Source organism: Cydia pomonella, chromosome 3 (assembly GCF_033807575.1).
Source record: "Cydia pomonella isolate Wapato2018A chromosome 3, ilCydPomo1, whole genome shotgun sequence".
NCBI classification, from domain to species: Eukaryota; Metazoa; Arthropoda; class Insecta; order Lepidoptera; family Tortricidae; genus Cydia; species Cydia pomonella.
The window spans coordinates 25,413,265-25,433,353 of record NC_084705.1 but is presented as its reverse complement, the minus strand read 5'-3'; the positions used below and the strand labels follow the sequence as shown (position 1 = coordinate 25,433,353).

The 20,089-nt window shown below is 38.2% G+C and overlaps 1 protein-coding gene across 4 annotated transcripts in view; it reads right to left on the bottom strand.

Moving 5' to 3' along the window:
* The window catches only part of LOC133516407 (uncharacterized), a 60,538-nt gene that overhangs the window by 36,763 nt on the left and 3,686 nt on the right, over window positions 1–20,089 (bottom strand). For 2 of the 4 annotated variants that reach the window (XM_061849327.1, XM_061849326.1), the window contains exons 1-3: window positions 14,764–14,956; window positions 8,985–9,165; window positions 4,690–4,849 (exon numbers count right to left, since the gene is read on the bottom strand). In XM_061849327.1, coding sequence (XP_061705311.1) covers window positions 4,690–4,849; window positions 8,985–9,158 — 334 coding nt within the window. In that variant the 5' untranslated portion in view covers window positions 9,159–9,165; window positions 14,764–14,956. Of the gene's footprint in view, window positions 1–4,689; window positions 4,850–8,984; window positions 9,166–14,763; window positions 14,958–20,089 lie in introns of those variants that run through there. The other 2 variants (XM_061849324.1, XM_061849325.1) reach the window with 2 other exon arrangements.

The following is a 20,089-nucleotide window of genomic DNA, read 5'->3' as shown; positions in this document are numbered from 1 at the left end:
CGGTAAGCAAAGTAATTATTATTTTTTGAACTGAAAAATGACTAGCTGTTAAGCAAGCTATGGACAACCATAGCTTACTGGACTTATCCATATTTTTCTTCCCTTTATTTGAAAGTTTCTTAAATATTAAGCTCGTAATATCGGATTTTCTCCGATGGACAAACAAATAAATCAAGAGGTATGAACCCTTATAATTCCTGGTTGGACTACGAAACCTTGAAAAGGGAGAGTGCAGAGGCGTAGCGAGGGGGGGGCTAGGGGGGCCATGGCCCCGGGCGGCACATAAGAGGGGGCGGCAAAAACGGTATTTAAAAAAATATAAAATTAAGAAATCAATATTTTCAAATCAAGCCACGAAACGAACTAACGCACCGCGGAAGCGAACAGCGCGGGGCGGGTGTGCGGGGGCGGCCAATCGCTACCGGAGTGCGTTCCAAATTACCGACGAGCTTACACGCTTGTCCGCTGGTTATAGGTATAACCTATAACACGCCTATAACCCTATATGACGTCACATCAAATTTAACACAGCGCCCTCTGCGAGCGATCTACAGCCGGGCGCCCTCGGTGCCATCATTCGTTCAAAAATAGTTGGGCGTAGCCCGATAAACGTGGCGCGATACGCGCGATTCAATGCCGGGCGCCTTCGGTGCCCTCATATTGAAAGTGTCGGGCGTAGCTCGACGTACGTGTCGCGCTGCGGGCGCTTTCGGCGCCCTCATGCAAAAGCATCGGGCGTAACCTGATGCATTGGGCGCTTTGCTGCTGTACAGAAGGCGCCCTGCCACAATAATGTAAAATGACTTTAATAGTTATTTTCTAGGTCAACTTTGCTCCCGCTGCGCTAAACAAAGTTGCCGCTTTCCGCCTCCGTCGAGCAGAAAAATAGTATGCGCACCACGGGAGGATGCTCCCTTGGGACACAAATAAATTTGTCTATTTTTTGCTGGAGGCGAAAATAATTAAATACGAAATTATAACCCCATAATTAATAATTCAATGTAAGGCAGACTACTGAAAATCGCACTCTAAAACGTATGTAATAAGAAAACATTCTCACCTGAAATAATCATTTACCTTTACCTGAAGAGGGAAGAATAGCTTTGCGATCCTTGCGAAATAACGGTATTTTTTCTATGAAATTACATTTCGGGAGAAAACGTTTTCCAGTAACTAAATCTTAACAAATCACTTTGATTTTGATGTCCATCGCTTCAGCATAATTTATTATAGGTTTATAGGTTTCGTTTTTTTTAAGAATTATTTATTTATTGTTATCAAATTTTGAAAAAAAAGGAAAACCTATAAACTTAGTTTTTTCATTGTCTCAATAACATACTACAAAATCCTGGAGAATGGAAAATATTTAGAAGTGGAAAAACGTTTTATCTTTTTGTATGGACGATCATGTGCTTTATACTTCCCGCTTAAAGCTTATGACCGTAGCAAACGACCACGGCTATCTTTTGAATATTTTTGTGAATATTGAATATACACAATGGGAATCCGACCGATGTTAAAAGTGTATTCTTGACCGCATGTTTAGAAACTAAAATGTCATACAAATTTTTCTAAAATCGGTCTTGTTAAAGATAATGACAATTCTTGTGAAAATTCGTTTTTGTAATAAATCAGTAAAAAACGCCTTTATGGCTGCGACAACGCCAGCACTATGTGGCCTTACTAGACACATTAAAGTTTTAAAGGAAACTCGCAAAATTTTTGTGCAAATAAAAAAAACTACTATTTATTCGGTGTAAAGTTTTTTTTTGCCAACATGTAAAAATAAATAACGTGTCGTGTGCAGAAAACACATACACACACTTTTTTTTGCCGAATTTGATCAAAATACAAATAATTTTTTTGCTCCTTAAGACAGGAATACGTGGTTAAAATCTGACGGGTTTCTCGTTCATACAGTGTAATTGTATAGGTACACTGTTTTAGTTTTTGAAGATTTTTTTTTTTATTTTACATTTTCCAACTCACTTTGTCTTGTCTATTAACTACTTAGTGAGGTCACAAGTTTTACAAATAAAATGTTATACAAAGCTTTTAATAAAAAAAAGTTGGACATGATTTGAAAGCTTATTTTATACTGATAAAATGCAATATATTTTTTTTATGTAAAGCTCGTCTTTATTTACTACTTGTTTGTTTTGGATTGTCGTTAGATGCGAATACACGCGAAATAAAATAAAATATAACTTCTTTTTCGAATATTACATATGTTTGAACCCGGATCCGTCCTTAAACTACGTCCAAAAGAGAAGTATGGGCATTGTGAAAGTCATCTCGCTCTGTGTGGTAGGGCACAGAATAGCGGATGACATTCCAGATCTAGAGCAGAGCCCAACTGGGGAAGTACCTCCACCTTACAGAAAACCGCAACCAAATAAGACTAGACCCTACTCATTTATTATTATGATTAGTGTTGTGTTCCTGCCGGTGAGTAAGGTTGGCAGACCTCAGTGAGGGTGCGGAGTGTTAGGGTCGTCAACGCGCATGTAACTCCTCTAGAGTTGCAGGCGTACATAGGCTACGGAGACTGCTTACCATCAGGCGGGCCATATGCTTGTTTGCCACCGACGTAGTATAAAAAAATGAATACTTAATGCAAAACTGTATCTATATTTTTTTATCAGTAAAAATCTTTGTGACAGAACTTATGACCTGACTAAGTGATATTGATCATTAATTGGGGCGGCAAATTTCTGATCGGCCCCGGGCGGCAAACACATACGCTACGCCGCTGGGAGAGTGCGAGAAAATAAGCGATTAAGGGTTGACCTACATCGCACAAAGTCCAGCGCATTGTGCGAACAAGCAGCTGGCACGAATCGCGATTGATTTATCTGTTCCGAGGCCAGACCTTGTATCCTTATTGGCCACGTGAGCATGAATCGAGTTCCAGAGTACCTTGACCTACAGATACTTAAGAATCCTGTGTAATGCGATAAGCGTGAGTGCCCTTATACTGGTTTGTCGAGTAATCTATTCACTGGCTATCGCAAGCGGTTGTAATATCTTGGGCGATAACTATTCTCATTGCTTACTGACCTCGGGTGAGCATTCAACTGAGGGCCTTGAGGGGATTTGCGATCAGGACACAAAATGTATGGAAAATTATCAAAATTATTTCAATTAAGCTGGATACGGATTGCAAACTCAAACTAAGTTGAACTCGTAGCGGTGTTAGTTATATCCGGGAACTGGTTCACGTCAATCCTACAGTTTCGTGTTTGCTAATGCTCGCTACAGTTGGGTCTGACCTAGACGGATAAAAAGCTGAATAGTCCGCTTGTTCTCAAATACAGCGATTCCTAACTAAAATAAAATGCACAAAACGTCGTCAAAAAACTATAATAATTAATTCGAGCCAATAAATTTTATTATCAATGGCAATTATCAAAATTTTATGGTAAGTGCCTATAAAATCAGGTGGAAGAAGAATTTGCTTAAACAAGAGTGGGAACAAAGAAACGATTATTAGGAAAAACGTTATATATTTTTAAACTTACCTACTTATGTATAATAAATATGACAACGTTTGTTCATAAATACTTTGACGACCAGTTGGGCCTAGTGGGTAGTGACCCTGCCTACGAAGCCGATGGTCCCGGGTTCAAATCCTGGTAAGGGCATTTATTCGTGTGATGAGCATGGATATTTGTTCCTGAGTCATGGGTGTTTTCTATGTATTTAAGTATTTATAAATATTTATATATTATATATATCGTTGTCTAAGTACCCTCAACACAAGCCTTATTGAGCTTACTGTGGGACTTAGTCAATTTGTGTACTAATGTCCTATAATATTTATTTATTTATTTATTTAATATTTAATACTTACTAACAATAAAGCGACACAAGTCCACTATGCTGATTATTTTTAATTTTTCGTATTTTTACTTTACAGAGTCACGAACAACCCACTGAAATACGTTTAATTATCCTAAAACCCTTTCTACGGATCGTTAGTTATACCGTAAAAATCTTTATTTTCAAAAACAGTTTGGGACGACGAGCAAATCGGGATGATGCCCGATGGGTTTAGGATCTCATCCATGTGGCACTAATACAGGAATTAGTAAGTACTGAGCTGGTTGTAAAACTGGACATTATGAGTACGCCAGTTAAGTGTTAACCGTGTGACAACCCTAATAAATAAGACTAAGCGCGGGAAACTAGATGTCGACGTCTACCAGTGTTTCTCCAGACCACGAGTGATGAAGATAATTTTCAAATTTTGTAATACGCGATCAACTGCCTTTTTTAACCCCGACGCAAAAAGAGAAGTATTGTACGTTTGGCACTGTAGTTCTCAAGCGGATGGACTGATTTCGATGCGGTTTTTACGTGAAAGCGAGTTTCCTAGCTTATGTCATAAATTTATCTCGCAGAGTATCAGGTCTTATATTAAGGTAGTGTATACATATTTTTGCCACATTTTTCGTATCGATATTTTGAGACTAGAAAATAGCGTTAGTGGATTCTGATAAGTAGGGTATGTTTTTGTTCTAGTAGAGCAGAATCATTAGTGCTCGTGATTCCAAGTTACTCACTCATCCTCAAATATAATGTTAAACTTGAATTTTCTGGGAATAGGAGTTCTAGTTCTTAACTCATGAACTTACAACAATAATCAAAAATGCCCAGAAATCGTTAACGTTTATATCAGCGACTTACTTTTTTCCTGTATCCGCATGATTAGACAGCCGACGAGTTTCTCTGTACCCTCCTTCACCGCCGCGATGGACATCTTGTCCTTCATCCATATCCGCAAGTTGTGCGCGAACTCGTCCACGCCCTCTTTGTCCTCGCTTATCTTTACCGATCTGTATGTCAGCTAAAAGAGAAGGTTACACGATAAAAACTTATTTTATTTTCTTCAAAAATTCTCAAGCTACTACTTGGTGATAATTACAAAATCAAAATGTAAATTTAATTCAAGCAGTGGCAGCGTGGTTCCATTTTTATCACTTGTAACTATGCCCGTCACTTTCACGCTTACATATTTGTTAGAATTAGAACGTGACAGGCATGGTGACAAATGATAAAGAGCCGACCATCTTAGCCCCATAGGGCCCTTAGAACGATGTAATAGACAATCATTTAGTTATTATTACTTCATATAGAGAAGCCATACCAAACAATGAAATTATCGCAATTGCAACCAATACCATGTGACCAGAACTTCGCAAGCGCCGAAAATTAATGGCGCTGATGCTTACGCGTTTGGGTCGCAATATTTACGCTCCGCTTCCAAAGTTTGTTGTCGGCCGACAAAAACTGATGGCGCAAAGTACTGGTTCTCTGTGCCGGTTTTATACGTAGAAATAATAGTTCAATGGAGACAATATACATCAATGCTTTGAATGACTAGACTAACAAAATGTAAAGTTTAATAACAGAATTATTTTCCAAGGCGCTTAATTTCCTCTTCACTCCTAAATGAAAAACTGATATTTTGATCCAATCATGAGGAAATTTTAATTACATTCCACAAATATTGTATTGTTAAATAGTTACTCAGACGACTGAACATCTCGCCGTCTTTTGTGTGAAAACGATTTTTCTCTGATATTATATTTAATTTGGAAACTCTTCGATTGAAAATAAATGGCAAACATCCAGAACTTGTAGGCAACTTCGATAGGCTATTCTTACCCAACCGGGCTTTTATATTCAGTCAGCAGAAGAAGTAACTAAACGAATGTGGCGATCAAAATGATTTTTAGGGGCAGCGGCTTGGCGAGTTTATTCCATATTGACTAGTGAAGTTACATAGTTGTGATATCGCAATACTAAATTCTGAACCTAACGTGATACAGGCCTTATCTTAACTCAATCAAGCGCTTGCGTTAACGTATATCTAATTATCGTTAAGCACTGATAATATTCTGCTGCTGACCATTATGTTAAACCATACTCTGAATTTTGTTTTGTTTAGTATTATTTTATTTTTAACGCAGCGGCTTACGTAAGCGAACAGCTTCCGAACGCGAAGCAAAGCGGCGTGGCGCAGGTGAATCAATCATTTGATACCTATTTCAAGTGTCCTACGTGGAATCGTTGCGAACGGGAATGCCGATGAATGCCGTGGGCCGCGCGCCGCACCACGAACCACGTTCGACGTGTTGCCTCCCTGTCACCTGTAGGCCCTCTGCTTCGCTTCGCGTTCGCGAGATGTTGAACACCCCGCGCTCTTAGCCATTTTCGTTCGCTAATTTCGCTGGTGTCTATTACAGTCAGTAATATAATTAACTGCGAACCGTTTGACCTAAACAAAAATTCTCGTTGTAAAAAGTGTACTGGGTTAAATGGTCAGTTAACTGCTTAAAATAGCCATTTAATCATTTTAAACACAGGTTGTGTTATTGTTAATCCTGATACCTAACCAAGGTAATGTCACCGACAAGTTGTCAAACTGTACTAACTGAAGTGAGTGACAGTATGTATACTCGTACCTGCTTGTTGTTTTCATGATACAATATCGACCTGTTATTTCAAAGTAACTAATTTATAAGGAACCCAAACTAAGAACCGGGCTAATAATATACCGAGAAATAGCCTACTTCGATGCAAATTAGCAGGAGAGAGGTAGATCATTGCCATATCTTTATTTTATAAGAAGTCAAGATACTGATTATTATATTACTGTATCCACAGAAACGATGACCGCACCTCAAATTTCTTCATTGTACGAAAACGCAATTTTGGTAAATTAATCTAATTACCCGAGTGAAACGAAACTGGGGGAATTGGAAGCGAATTGAAAAGCTATGTCTCTTGGATAAACTCCAAAAGAGGTTTATTAAAAAAAGAATCCCAAAGAATACTTGAGTGCTCTAGAGTTGGGCGCGGGCCTCTTGCAGCGAATCTTGAGAAAACATCGAAATTATTCGAAATATCGAATCAGCGTGTGGTGGTAAACCAAACGCAATGATTGCTATGCGCTGTGACAAAAAATGCGATATTTCACGGGTCCTATTTTACATACAGATGAAACGATTTGAATGGGGTTCTTGGTTATGTTAGGTGGTCACGCGTCGGGGATATAAAATTATTATATTTAATTTTTATTGAACAAAAAACTCTCATCTAAAAAAGATTGATTTACTGCTAAAGAGCGTTCTTTGCCAGTTAACCTTCGAAATAAAAATATAAAATAAATAATATAATGTGTCAACCTGTCAACGCTCAATTAGCTAACTTAAATAGAGTTCATAGCCGCCAGAGCACCACCATCGTGCACTTAAATAGTCATTAATAACATCACACTACTAATAAAAGTAGCATAAACATTAAAATCCCTAAAGCTTACTATACTGCGCACAAACTATATTGCTATGTTAAGCCTACTTAACAGTACCCCTAGTGTAAATATTTTCGACAGCGAAACGTGACGTACGCGTTTGCGTTAAGTGTCATTTTGTATGAGATTTTTGACTTTCCAAAACGTCCCGCTTGGCGCGCTGTTCAAAAACCCATACAAAATAAGACTTAACGCAAACGCGTACGTCACGTTTCGCTATCGACTAAATTTACACTAGAGGTACTGGTGTATAAACGTTATTGCAATACGAATGTAAATTACATTCCGCACGTGTATTCAATTCAAAATTAGTGATATCAAGGTTTTTTGTCCTAGGCAGGCAACGACGATGTGGGTGTTGGTAAACTGTTATTTTTTTTATTGTATACTATTCAATCAGTATGATACCTAAATAAGATAAAGTTACCCAAAAAAGTAAAAGTAAAAAATCGCTAACAGTAGGCCCGTGAACTGCAGCTCAACGCGATTGCTTTCCGGTCAGTTTCCCGCCGCGCAAAATATCTTAATTAACTAAATTAAAATTTAAAAATTCATCTTCCCTCTCTGTCAGTTTGCTAATTAAGTGCTCAATGTCTGAACCAGATGCAAGACTTTGTGCTCGTGAAACGGGAGGGAAATGCAAATTCTTTGTTCCTTTGAAGCTTGTGTTGAGCTGGCATTAGATGCTTATTGAAAAAACTCAAAGAAAATTAGCTCAATAAGGGTTGGTTGCTGCAATAAAATAAATAGTGCGTTTTTTTAATGAATTACAAATTGGACCAGTGATAAAACGTAGGCCACGAATGGAACAAATTAATGGGCGAATACATTGAAATAAGGTGCGTTGGGGTAAGTTAATAAATCGGACAAGTGCGAGTCGGACTCGCCCACCGAGGGTTCCGTACTTTTTAGTATTTGTTGTTATAGCGGCAACAGAAGTACGGTTCGTGAGATACAGCCTGGTGACAGACGGACGGACGGACGGACGGACGGATGGACGGACGGACAGCGGAGTCTTAGTAATAGGGTCCCGTTTTACCCTTTGGGTACGGAACCTTAGGGTACAAACAGGGAAGAGCCAAAAATCCTCCATAATTCCAAATCACGTGTAACGTTATTGATTTTATTTTTGAGTTTTAACGTATACATGGAATACCATTTGATATTTTTACCATTATATTTTAGGTGAAAGAAAACACCATGAGGAAACCTGCATATATCCGCGAAGGAATTTAAAGATGTATGTGAAGTAGGAAGTACTCCCAGTACTGGTTTTCTATACAAATACAGTACCGGAATCGGGAATTCCTGGTTCTCGCCATACAGACTCAGTACCGGGGACATTCTCTAATGTGAAATTGGTTGGGGAACCTGCATTGCTCCAGCGTGGGAACTATAGTCCAAGCCCTCGTGGATGAAAGAAGGCCTGTTCCCGTGGGACGTGTATAGGCTGATAATAATCATTTAATGATTATTAGGACAACAAGGCCTAGTTTACCCTTTGGGTTGGAAGGGCAGACTGATGGCAGTCGCTTTCGTAAAAGCTAGTGCCTACGCCAAATCTTGGAATTAGTTGTTAAGTGGACCCCAGGCTCCCATGAGCCGTGGCAAAATGCCAGGACAACGCGAGAAAGAAAAAGATTTAATGATGATTAGGATAACTTACTTCCTCGGACAAGTAATGTTTCTTCAACAGCCTGACCGTATCTTCGTAGTATTTGTCTTGAAGGTCTTCGAAACGGACACCGCACGGCACGCGGCCCCATATGGAGGGTGCTTTGATCCGGTCCTCCAGCACCTTCATCTTGGCCAGGATTTCGGCTTCTGTCATCTTCGCCATGGTTAAGCTAGGGACAAGTTATCACTAAGGAGTCCGCAGTAAGCTCGGTTGTCCATAGTTAAGCTCTCATTTTAGAACGACTACCTAGATTACTCTGAAACTTTGTACTTACAATACGATAAGGCGATATGCCTGTAATTAGTTTATATAGCTTCAGATACCATAGTTAAAAAATACAGCGAATTTAAGTCTTTCATACGAAATTTGATTTTGCTCTATTTAGTTTGTATTGTACGGTGGAACTATATAAACTAATAACAGGCATAGATATGTCTATATGTCTCATGTCATGTCATTATAATCCAACACGTGCGTAGTTTCAAAATGAGAACGAAACTCCGTTTGTATGGGAAGGTGAAATTCGGCCGAGCTTGCTGCGGACTCTTAATGCCTATACTGAAAAATACAAATTGTACATTAAGCTTGCGAAGACGAGAAATTTACACAAACTAGACCTTAAGTGGATAACGAGTTATGATAAATACTTTGTGACATCTACTATTACCACCTTTGCATTCAAACTTTTGCAGGGTCACTTTTCTCTGCAGCTGACTGTACCTATAATTTTTTCGGGTTATTATTGTTAAAGTATAATTTTAAACAAAGGGTGCTGTTTATTTTTCTTAAAGTATAATTATAAGTAAAAGAGTGCTGTTTATTTTTGTTAAAGTATAATTATAAGTAAAAGAGTGCTGTTTATTTTTGTTAAAGTATAATAAAATTATAAGTAAAATAACGCTGTTTATTTTTGTTAAAGTATAATTATAAGTAAAAGAGTGCTGTTTATCGCCAATAAACTCTCAAACAATTCGGCGGTTCTAATATATCCAAAAGCAGAATGAAATATGAAAGTAAGAAAGTTCGATGTAACCTAGATAATATTGTATCGTCTTGTAAAATATATCGGCCCGATTCGAAGAATGAGATACGATAACTATAAGTTCTGGTTTAGATAAGTTCTCATTTAGATATCGTTTGTATGTCGCATAATTGACAGAAGCAGCTCGATTCGGGCAACCAATGTCACTTTGACGTTAAAAATATCGTAGATAGATCTTATTGGGATCACAGCGGAATCGAAATAAACGTCAATTTTGACATTTCGTTTAGTAATCGACATTTTAAAGATCTTTCCAAGATCTTAAACGCGTCTTAATCATTCTTCGAATCGGGCCGTATATTTAGATCATGTGGTGGAACATGCGAAAGAAAAGTACAAACATACTTACTCTCTACGACTCATCCGCCCAAGTAAATTGAAACTTAATCCGAGGTAATTCTTAATCTTAATTTAAGCGGAAGCAAAATGCGGGAACAATGCTAGGGAGATGATATTTATGAGATAATTTAACATACAGGGAGTTTTCAAAAATATTTATTATATAACAAAATAGTAATCTATTATTTATTTGAATGACAATAAAATGAAAGTCAGTAAGACGTTTCTGTACTGATTATCAAGTATATATATCAGTTAGCTAGAGAGACAAATGATTAATTATTACGTAAAAGTACTAATTGGAATCATACTCTATACTGTAGCGTGACGTCATTTATCTGTCAACGGCATGAAATGTACGGGCCCTGATGACAACTTTTGTAACACATTTTATGTAAACCTTTTTTATAAACAAAGAAATAATTATGAATTAGCTGCTTAAAATTCTAGTAAGAAAATGCATGCCCTGCTTTAAATAATGAATAGAAGAAGAACTCTAGATAGTTTAAACCTATAGTTCTACATAGCAGTGGCGGATCGTTCAAAGAACTCGATTCCCACCGGCTTGTCTAATTTCAGCCCGTTGAGTACCGTCACAATCGGTTCATGGAGAAAAGGAAAGCAAAATTAGCTACGGGTTCCCTACGAATATTTGTGACGCGCCGCCACTGCTACATAGTCATATTTAGCAGTATTTCATATTTGAATTTCACCCGCATATCACTTTTTACAGCGATGACACAAAAGCGATTTACCAATAGCATTGCATTACGCAAAGAAAATTTGAAATAGAGGGGTATTGTCAAAGAAAACTTTGTAACCTCGTAAATTTACTTCAATCTTTCGACATATGATTAAAACTTTTAGAACGCCATTTGACTTTGATCCTTATTATTTCAGTGATATGTATTCAATTTGTTGCGAAGCGCTGGTGGCCCAGCGGTAAGAGCGTGCGATTTGCAATCCGGAGGTCACGGGTTCAAACCCCGGCTCGTACCAATAAGTTTTTTGCAACTTATGTACGAAATATCATTTGATATTTACCAGTCGCTTTTCAGTGAAGGGAAACATCGTGAGGAAACCAGACTATTTCCAACAAGGCCTAGTTTACCCTCTGGGTTGGAAGGTCAGATGGCACTCGCTTTCCTAAAAACTAGTGACTACGCCGAATCTTGGGATTAGTTGTCAAGCAGACCCCAGGCTCCCATGAGCCATGGCAAAATGCCGGGAGAACGCGAGGAAGAAGAAGATGTATTCAATTTGTTAAATATCAAAAAGTGGCGTCATCTTACCGGGCAATACCTAAAGATTATGGCGCCATCGCTCGAAACGATGTCGCTATACCTTTGGCCTTTGATCTATTAGATGGCGCCACTTTTTGATATTTAACAATTTTAACACATATCAGTAAAACAATAAGGAACAAAGTCAAATGGCGTTCTAAAAGTTTTAATTCTGTGTCGAAAGATGGCAGTAAATTTACTTAGCTACAAAGTTTCCTTTGACAATACACCTCTATTTCAAATTCACTTTGCTTTACGGCTGATCGGTGCAGCGATAAACGGGCATACCGATCCGCGCAAAAGCACATATTCGAGATCAGTGACTGCCATGCGATTAACCGGTACGGGTACATGGACATTGCCGTCGGCAAAGGTATTGCCGCCCCAAACCTCGTTTTTATACGCGCTTTTGCGTTTTTTCTGCCGTGAAAATGCTTTTTAACCGAAATCACAATAACAGAGTTGAATAAACTTGGAGGAAAACTGTATCCATTTTTGCGACATTTAAATTATTTAATCCATAAATATTTTTTTTGTTAAGTTGCTCCAAAATCAAGCAAGATACCTCTACCTTAGTCACGGTTATGAAGAAAGCAAAGTATAGAATGTACTTAGAGCGAATGTGTAAGATTATGTAAAGACGTGCTTATTGAAACAACGATATTATTATATTGGAAGTGTTTCATAATGTACTATCCCACTCTTGCATTACTGTTTTACATATGTCTATCCGTATTACTCAGTGTTGTTATTACATATCAAATGAGAATATTATGGTTCGACCTAAATATTGATTTCGGTCTTACAATTATTGGTAACGCGAGAAATGCCGAAGGACCAGAGGAAAAGCGCAGTCCAAGAAATACAGAGGGACTATGGCTATGAGAAAACTAAAAATGAGAATAAAATTAAAAGGATGTTAATTATGAGGCCGACCGTACCTGGGTATAGATTCCGATTTGTTAACGGCGGCCGCCGTATTTAATTTTTGGTTCGTTCTTCTCTCTCCTTACTCCTTCACACTCACGTTTAACATTTTATTCATATTATCAGGAAAAAAGTATATTGATTTTTCACTTCATTGACAGATATGAATCACGTGTATACTAATTATTATTAGTTGAATCATACCTGCATATCACTTTCTAGTATATTTATTTTTGTCATACTGCACTGTTCAAATATATCCCACAAAATCCAGGCGATTGACCCATTGCATTGCTTTACGGCTGATCGGTGCAGTTGGCTACGGCGCACTATACCGGTTCGGCAACCGGATATATATTTGGGATCAGATGCGGTTAACCGGTATGGCTACACTGAGATCACAGTTGGAAATAGGTTAAGGTGTAGTAGGTTTAGCCTGCCGAGTTTTTGAAAATCAAAGTGCTTTTTTAAATCATACCAACGGTTGACAAAAAATATGAATAGCAATTTTGAGGCCTTTCTCAGTAACTTGATTTTTTTGGCTGCCACTCAGTAGAAAAAAAATATAGATCTAAAATGCACCATAAAAATATATAACAATTTTGGCACATTAGTTAAAATTATGATTCTAAAAATGCGCAATTTTTTTTTTTTATCGAATCAATCGATAACTTTTTTTGTTAAAATATTATAAGTAACAATTCAAAAACATGACAAACACACACACAGACACACGCACGCACGCACGCACTCACGCTCGCACCCACGCAATCACGCACGCACGCACGCACGCACACACATACACACACGCACGCACACAAAAGAACTGCATAATAATAGTTAAAATGTATAAGAAAATTTAAAATAACCTATCTTTGCCACCCGTCCCTAACTTCACCTTATCCTTTTTTTATGAAAATTATACTCAATAATAATAATAATAACGCCTTCATCGCCTGAGTAATGCCGCTACTCACATATATACTCCTTTGGCATACTAAGGTGGACTCAGACCGAGCTGGACGCCCTGGATCGGAGGGAGGGAGGGTTGATCTCATCTTTCTAACGGCGAGTACTTGCACAGACATATTCTCTTAGCCAGGATTATTCACCAGCAACTTGCTCTTCTATACGGCCTTGTGGACCGCGAAGAACCGTACTACAAGTACTCACCTGCGCCAGTTCTCAAAAATGGTCGTGCCACGCTCTATTGGGATCGATCTATTATCACTGACAGGACTATAGTAACCAATAAGCCTGACATTGTGATAATAGATCAATCGCAACGCCGGGCCTTGCTCGTCGACATCACCATACCCCATGATGAGAATCTCGTGAAAGCCGAGAAGGACAAGTCCAGTAAGTACCTAGACTTGGCTCACGAGATAACCGCCATGTGGGATGTTGATTCGACGATCATTGTCCCGATAGTCGTTTCAGCGAACGGTCTCATAGCGAAGAGTCTCGACCAACACCTTGAGAGACTCTCGCTAGGTGGTTGGATCAAGGGTGAGATGCAGAAGGCGGTAATCTTGGACACGGCGCGGATAGTCCGACGGTTCCTCTCTCTGCGGCCCTGACCACCGGCAGCTTGGGCCCTGCCCCGCTGCTGGCGGCACCCTAGGTTAGGTTTTTTATAATGTGTTTATATCTTTTGTATTGTTTTTGAAGTGTTTTTATATTTTACTTTTATATTCATATTATAAATGACCTAGCCTAAGATCAAAAATAAATAAAGGGAATAATAATATAATTCAGACTATATTGGGGACTTCGCATACACCTTTGAATTCCTTAGCAGAAAAGCTTTCGTTCAACGAAAAGCTAGGGGTAAATATCAGATGACATTTCGTACATAAGTACCGAAAAACTCTTTGAGCCAGGATTTGAACCCGCGACCTCCGGATTGAAAATCGGACGTCATATCCACTCGGCCACCACCGCTTATACCTACTCAAACTTATCCAAAAATACTTAATGTTGATTACGCATATGAATTCCATCATACAACGTACAGTGGAATTATGGTTAAGGTAATGCTAGTTAAGGCAAAGTTACATATTAAAGGCGAAATTAGGGTACGTATTTTTTCCAATCCTTATTTTCAATGAACTGCAATAAATGTTTGTTGGTAAACATAAACAGTAAAATCAATGCATCTTTGCTAGTAACCTACCTTTGTTTAGGACACGATCAATCTAAAATTAAACTGGAAACCGCTCGTATGTTATGACACTCACAGAGACTGTACAAAATAATAAGAATTTAGTTACTACTAACAAATTACTGTAAATAAAATATCAAAATTATATTCAATCACAAAACTTGGATGAAAGTCGACGTGACGTTTGACGGTGACATTAGTGTATGCCAATTGATAAATCAATGCCATTACGATTTTGAAACGTAAACGGTACATGAAGGTTTTAAATATCATAGGTACCTACTAACATAAACTATACCTTTTAAAATATTATTTTAAAAGGTATAGGTAGTTTCGTGTCGTCCACGATGACGCGCAAATTTGTCAAATCTAACCTTTAATGACATGACAATACGAGTCAAGGCACGCGTCTTCGTGAATGTCACGATCTATAATGTGTCTCGACTCATGAAAGAGGTCCTTATCGTTTACTTTACTACTTACGACGTTACAACAGAACAACAGACGATACTTAGGATCCTTTTCCGTAAACAATTGTAAGTTACTTACCAAATTTACCATTTACCAAAACTAGTAAGGTACTACGAGTAACCATGCAAAATGCCATTTTGTACAAAAACTGCAATAACCTAAAAACTACGCAAGCGAGATCGTTGTCTTTTACTGTTTTTTGTAGCTGAATAAATTCGTAATAAAATTGCATTCAAAGTTTTACTAAAATATTTCCCGCTTTCCGGAAAAACGCCCAAAAGTAAAAAATGTTGCTTGAGTCGCTTTTTTTGATCGCGAGTGTATATATTTTTTTATACTACGTCGGTGGCAAACAAGCATACGGCCCGACTGATGGTAAGCAGTCTCCGTAGCCTATGTACGCCTGCAACTCCAGAGGAATTACATGCGCGTTGCCAACCCTAAATAGGCGTACCTATAATATTTTAAGAAGAATTTCCTCAATGTCTTTAGGGTTCCATTATCAGATCTCGTGTTCCTGACGATGGTCCCATAGGTAATATAAAAGAATTTCCCAAATCAGTCCAACCGTCTTCGAAAAATCGGGGAACATACGAGTACAGTCAGCATCAAAAGTAGCGGATGAAACAACGCGCTAAAAGTATCTGATATTCCGGATAAATTTTCTAAATGTAGATAAATCTCTAAAGGTCACGTCCAAAACTATATCTTTTACGGTCTAAATTGTTCTACATATAGAACTATCACTTTTTGTTAAGGTGTTACACAATGGTAGATACTTTTGAAGCATTGTTTTATCCGCTACTTTTGATGCTAACTGTACATAAGCTCCTCGTCGAAATCTTGAAGTTAGATAAAATAGCTCTCGGGGGGCTACAAAATTCTAGCCTACATGTCAATTGTTTATAGAAAACGCCAATCGGTACTTATAATATGTATGGAAATAGTCAAGTGACTTTCTGTAGCATATGAAGCATACGACCCATATGTGAAGCATATGGACCCGGGTACGTCCTTAAACTACGTCCACAAGAGAGGTATGGACATTGTGAATGTCATCTCGCTTTGTGTGGTAGGGCACAACACAGCGGATGTCATTCCAGATCTAGAGCAGAGCCCAACTGGGGAAGTACCTCCACCTTACAGAAAACCGCAGCCAAATAACACTAGACCCTACTCATAGTGTTGTGTTCCTGCCGGTGAGTAAGGTTGCCAGAGCTCATCGAGGGGCGGGAGGGGGTTAGGGTCGGCAACGCTCATATAACTCCTCTAGAGTTGCAGGCGTACATAGGCTACGGAGACTGCTTACCATCAGGCGGGCCGTATGTTTGTTTACCACCGACGTAGTATTAAAAAAAAGTGCCATCATTATACATTTTACAAGCTTTTTATTTAACTGGCAATCTTATAACTATGTATGTTTGTACGGGTCAAATCTTGCAAGACAAATTTGACCCACTTCCCAGTTTCAGATGAAGCTGAAAATTTACATACATAATTCTGTAAGTCGGCAGTGACAATGCAATATTATGGTATCATCGAGCTGATCTGATAATGGAGACAGGAGGTGACCATAGGAACTCTGTGATACTGATAAAACAACGCAACCTAATTGGGTTTTTGGATTATTTCTTTTCTATTAGTCGTCTGTGTAAAAGTACAGTCAGAGATAAAAGCTTGTACCAAAAATTCAAATTTTGCCAAAAACTTATTACTTTTCCTTTAGCGTTTGTCGATGTAAAATTGTAATTTTGGCTAGGCCTACGGGTCTAAATAGTAAAGTACTTGATGAAGTTGTCTGCGAACAACCAGGAATCGTCTTTTGGGCGAAATCACGATGTTAAAGTAACGTCTTCTGGCCAATATGACGATATTAAAGTTACATCCTTTCGCCGATATTACGATTTTAATGAAGTACGTGTAAATTAAGATAGGAGCTGGTAATGATCGGAATTCGGATTGGACTAACAAGCATAATCAAGCACGGTGCTAATTATCGAGTGCAGCGAACCGGTTTCATCCGATCCAGATTTAGTGATCTTAAGCCATCGAAAATAAATTTATATTAGAATAAGTGGTTACAGTCAAACTTCGTTGGTACCTTATCAGTGTGACACGGTATGAAACTTTTTTAATTTCGAGACAATCTTACACATATCGTAATAGCCCCAAAATAATCAAAGACCTCTTTTTTCTAACGCGCCTGGAAGGAGACTAATTGCCCCAAATAAATGTACCTACTCATGAACATAGGCAATGTGTTCTCCTTTCATCTTCAGATCAATCTCGAGGCTTGCGGTTCTTGGATCTTCAAGCATTTGTTGTAACTCGGAAGCAGTCTAGAAGAAAATGACAATGTCGTCAGCGAACCGAAGATTGGTTAATCTGCAATCTCCAACGACAAGCCCTTTCTCTCCCCAACTTAGCGCAAGTTTTTTTTAATACTACGTCGGTGGCAAACAAGCATACGGCCCATCTGATGGTAAGCGGTTACCATAGCCTACGGACGCCTGCAACTCCAGAGGTGTTGCATGCGCGTTGCCGACCCTAACACTCCGCACCCTCGTTGAGCTCTGGCAACCTTACTCACCGAAGGAAACAACACTATGAGTAGGGTCTAGTGTTATTTGGCTGCGGTTTTCTGTAAGGTGACACCCGCTGTGCTGTGCCCTACCACACAAAGTGAGATGAGATTCACAATGCCCCCACCTCTCTTCCGGACGTAGTTTAAGGACGTACCCGGGTCCAAAGTTTTCTGAAGACATGTTCCAGAGTGCTGGTAAATAGTTCTGTTCTGTTAGTATTTACAATAAATAATTACCAGAAGTATTATTATTTTTAACAAGCTTTTTTTGACAATGAAATGAAGCTTTAAATACTTTAAATTAAGGTAGGTGTTACATCGCCTAAGATCGCTTATGTAAACGTGAACAATCGTTGCCCAGTTCGGCGTTTAATCAGAATACACCTGCCGGTTCCGGCGCTACTTCCGGCTCGGTGGCCATGCTTCGACATAGTAACGGACTATCTATGTCTCAGCAACTCACAGTGTAACGTTCAGCCCTGAAATGTTGTTTCTTTCTAACAAGCAGATGATGATGATAATGAATAAGGAACAAACCATTATCAACGATTTTTTAAATTTGACGGACATTTATGAATAACGTCATAAGTCGTAGACCTAGTATTTTAAAGATATACCATACGCGTGCGCCCCTGAGGGACAGAACATATGCAATGCGACAAAATTAAAAAAAGTTTTAACATTTCTGACAACATACCAAAAACAACCTATACGTAATTTGGTCGGGTTCATTGTTCACGGTGGGCAACAAAAAACGTCTACGTCACTTTACGACTACTACGACTACGACTTTTTGGAAGTAGATAGAAAAGAAAAGTGAGACTGACGAGGACAAACAATAATAGCGCTTTCTCTGCTACTCTACTTAAATTTCCATAAGAGCATCTCGTTCGGTCATGTTCGCCTCCCCCATTTCATCTCTATAATATAGATATATCTCTATATTATATTGTACCGCTATGCCGGCACTCAGTAACCGTAGAGGGACCACACAAGAAATCGCAAATGATTTTTTGCATCTGCTCATTTTGAATCTTATTTCAATTACCATAGGAGTTGTAATTGAATAACCGGTTAAAGTGACCGGACCTTTTTTTTGCAGGTTTTAGTTAACAATAGACAAAGGATTAGCCGCTCGGTGCCAGTTATAAATCTAACGACTATACCAATAGCTAGGAGTAAATATAGGTTTTAGTTAGAAGCTAAAAGAATATAATAAAAATTATTAAAGCTTCATAATATGAAACCAATTACATATTGGTAATTATAACAGATTTTTACATATTTTACTTGTAAATAAGTTAAAAGGGCCTAAAATGTGTAGGCGGTTTGACTAGGCACGCGAAATTATTTTTCCGAAGGCCGGCTGTCCTCATTTCTTTCGCAAGAGCATAACAACAGAGTGACAGTGATGGAGATAGGTGAACTTGCCAATACTTGGCTTCTAAAACCCATATTGTAATTATTATTTTCATCGGTACGCTAAATACTATACAGTGTATATACACCGTGTTTTTATTGATTTCCGTTAACTTCGGGGTATGGGTACGTCTGAAACTAAATGGCATAGTTATTTTTTCTATTTATTATTCATAAAAAGTAATTAAAGCCCGACCAGAAATATATGATCATTGTCAAGCGGGCGCTGTTATTCTCATGTATAGGTTGACAATTCAGTTTAGTATTAAAAATGTAGTTCCGATGAAATTCCGCAATATGGTGCGTGATCATATATTACTGGTCAGGCTTTAAAATTTAAAGCCTGACCACTTTAAATGTTGCTTGTAGCGTTATTGTCACACGGGCATTATTATTTAACTCAACCAAACAATTGAAAACTGTGACGTATCAATGTCATTTCGAACATCGATCGTCCGAGAAAGAACGGTTATTTTTTTTTTTTTAATTTATTTGAATCAAAAGAAGATTACAAAAAGCCTTAAACTACTACACTGCCAAACTGCAGTACAGTTTGTTGGCAGAAAAAAAAAACTATATCTACCCTCCATCAACTAGTATTGTAAATATTAATAACTATAGCCGCTTTTGCATACGTATGTATATTGAAACCTTGGTATGTTAAAACTTAAACTTCAGAGTGGTTATCACATACTGTTATTGATCACAGGTCATTGTATTATGTAATTCAAGCTAACATTAACATTGTAAATTAAAATAACTGCTAAGTTTAAGCTAGTTATTGATTTAGTTTAGTCGCTGTAGAACCCTTGTCAATAAATGATTTTACACATATAAGCGAAACAAGCCTGTCCATAGACCCAC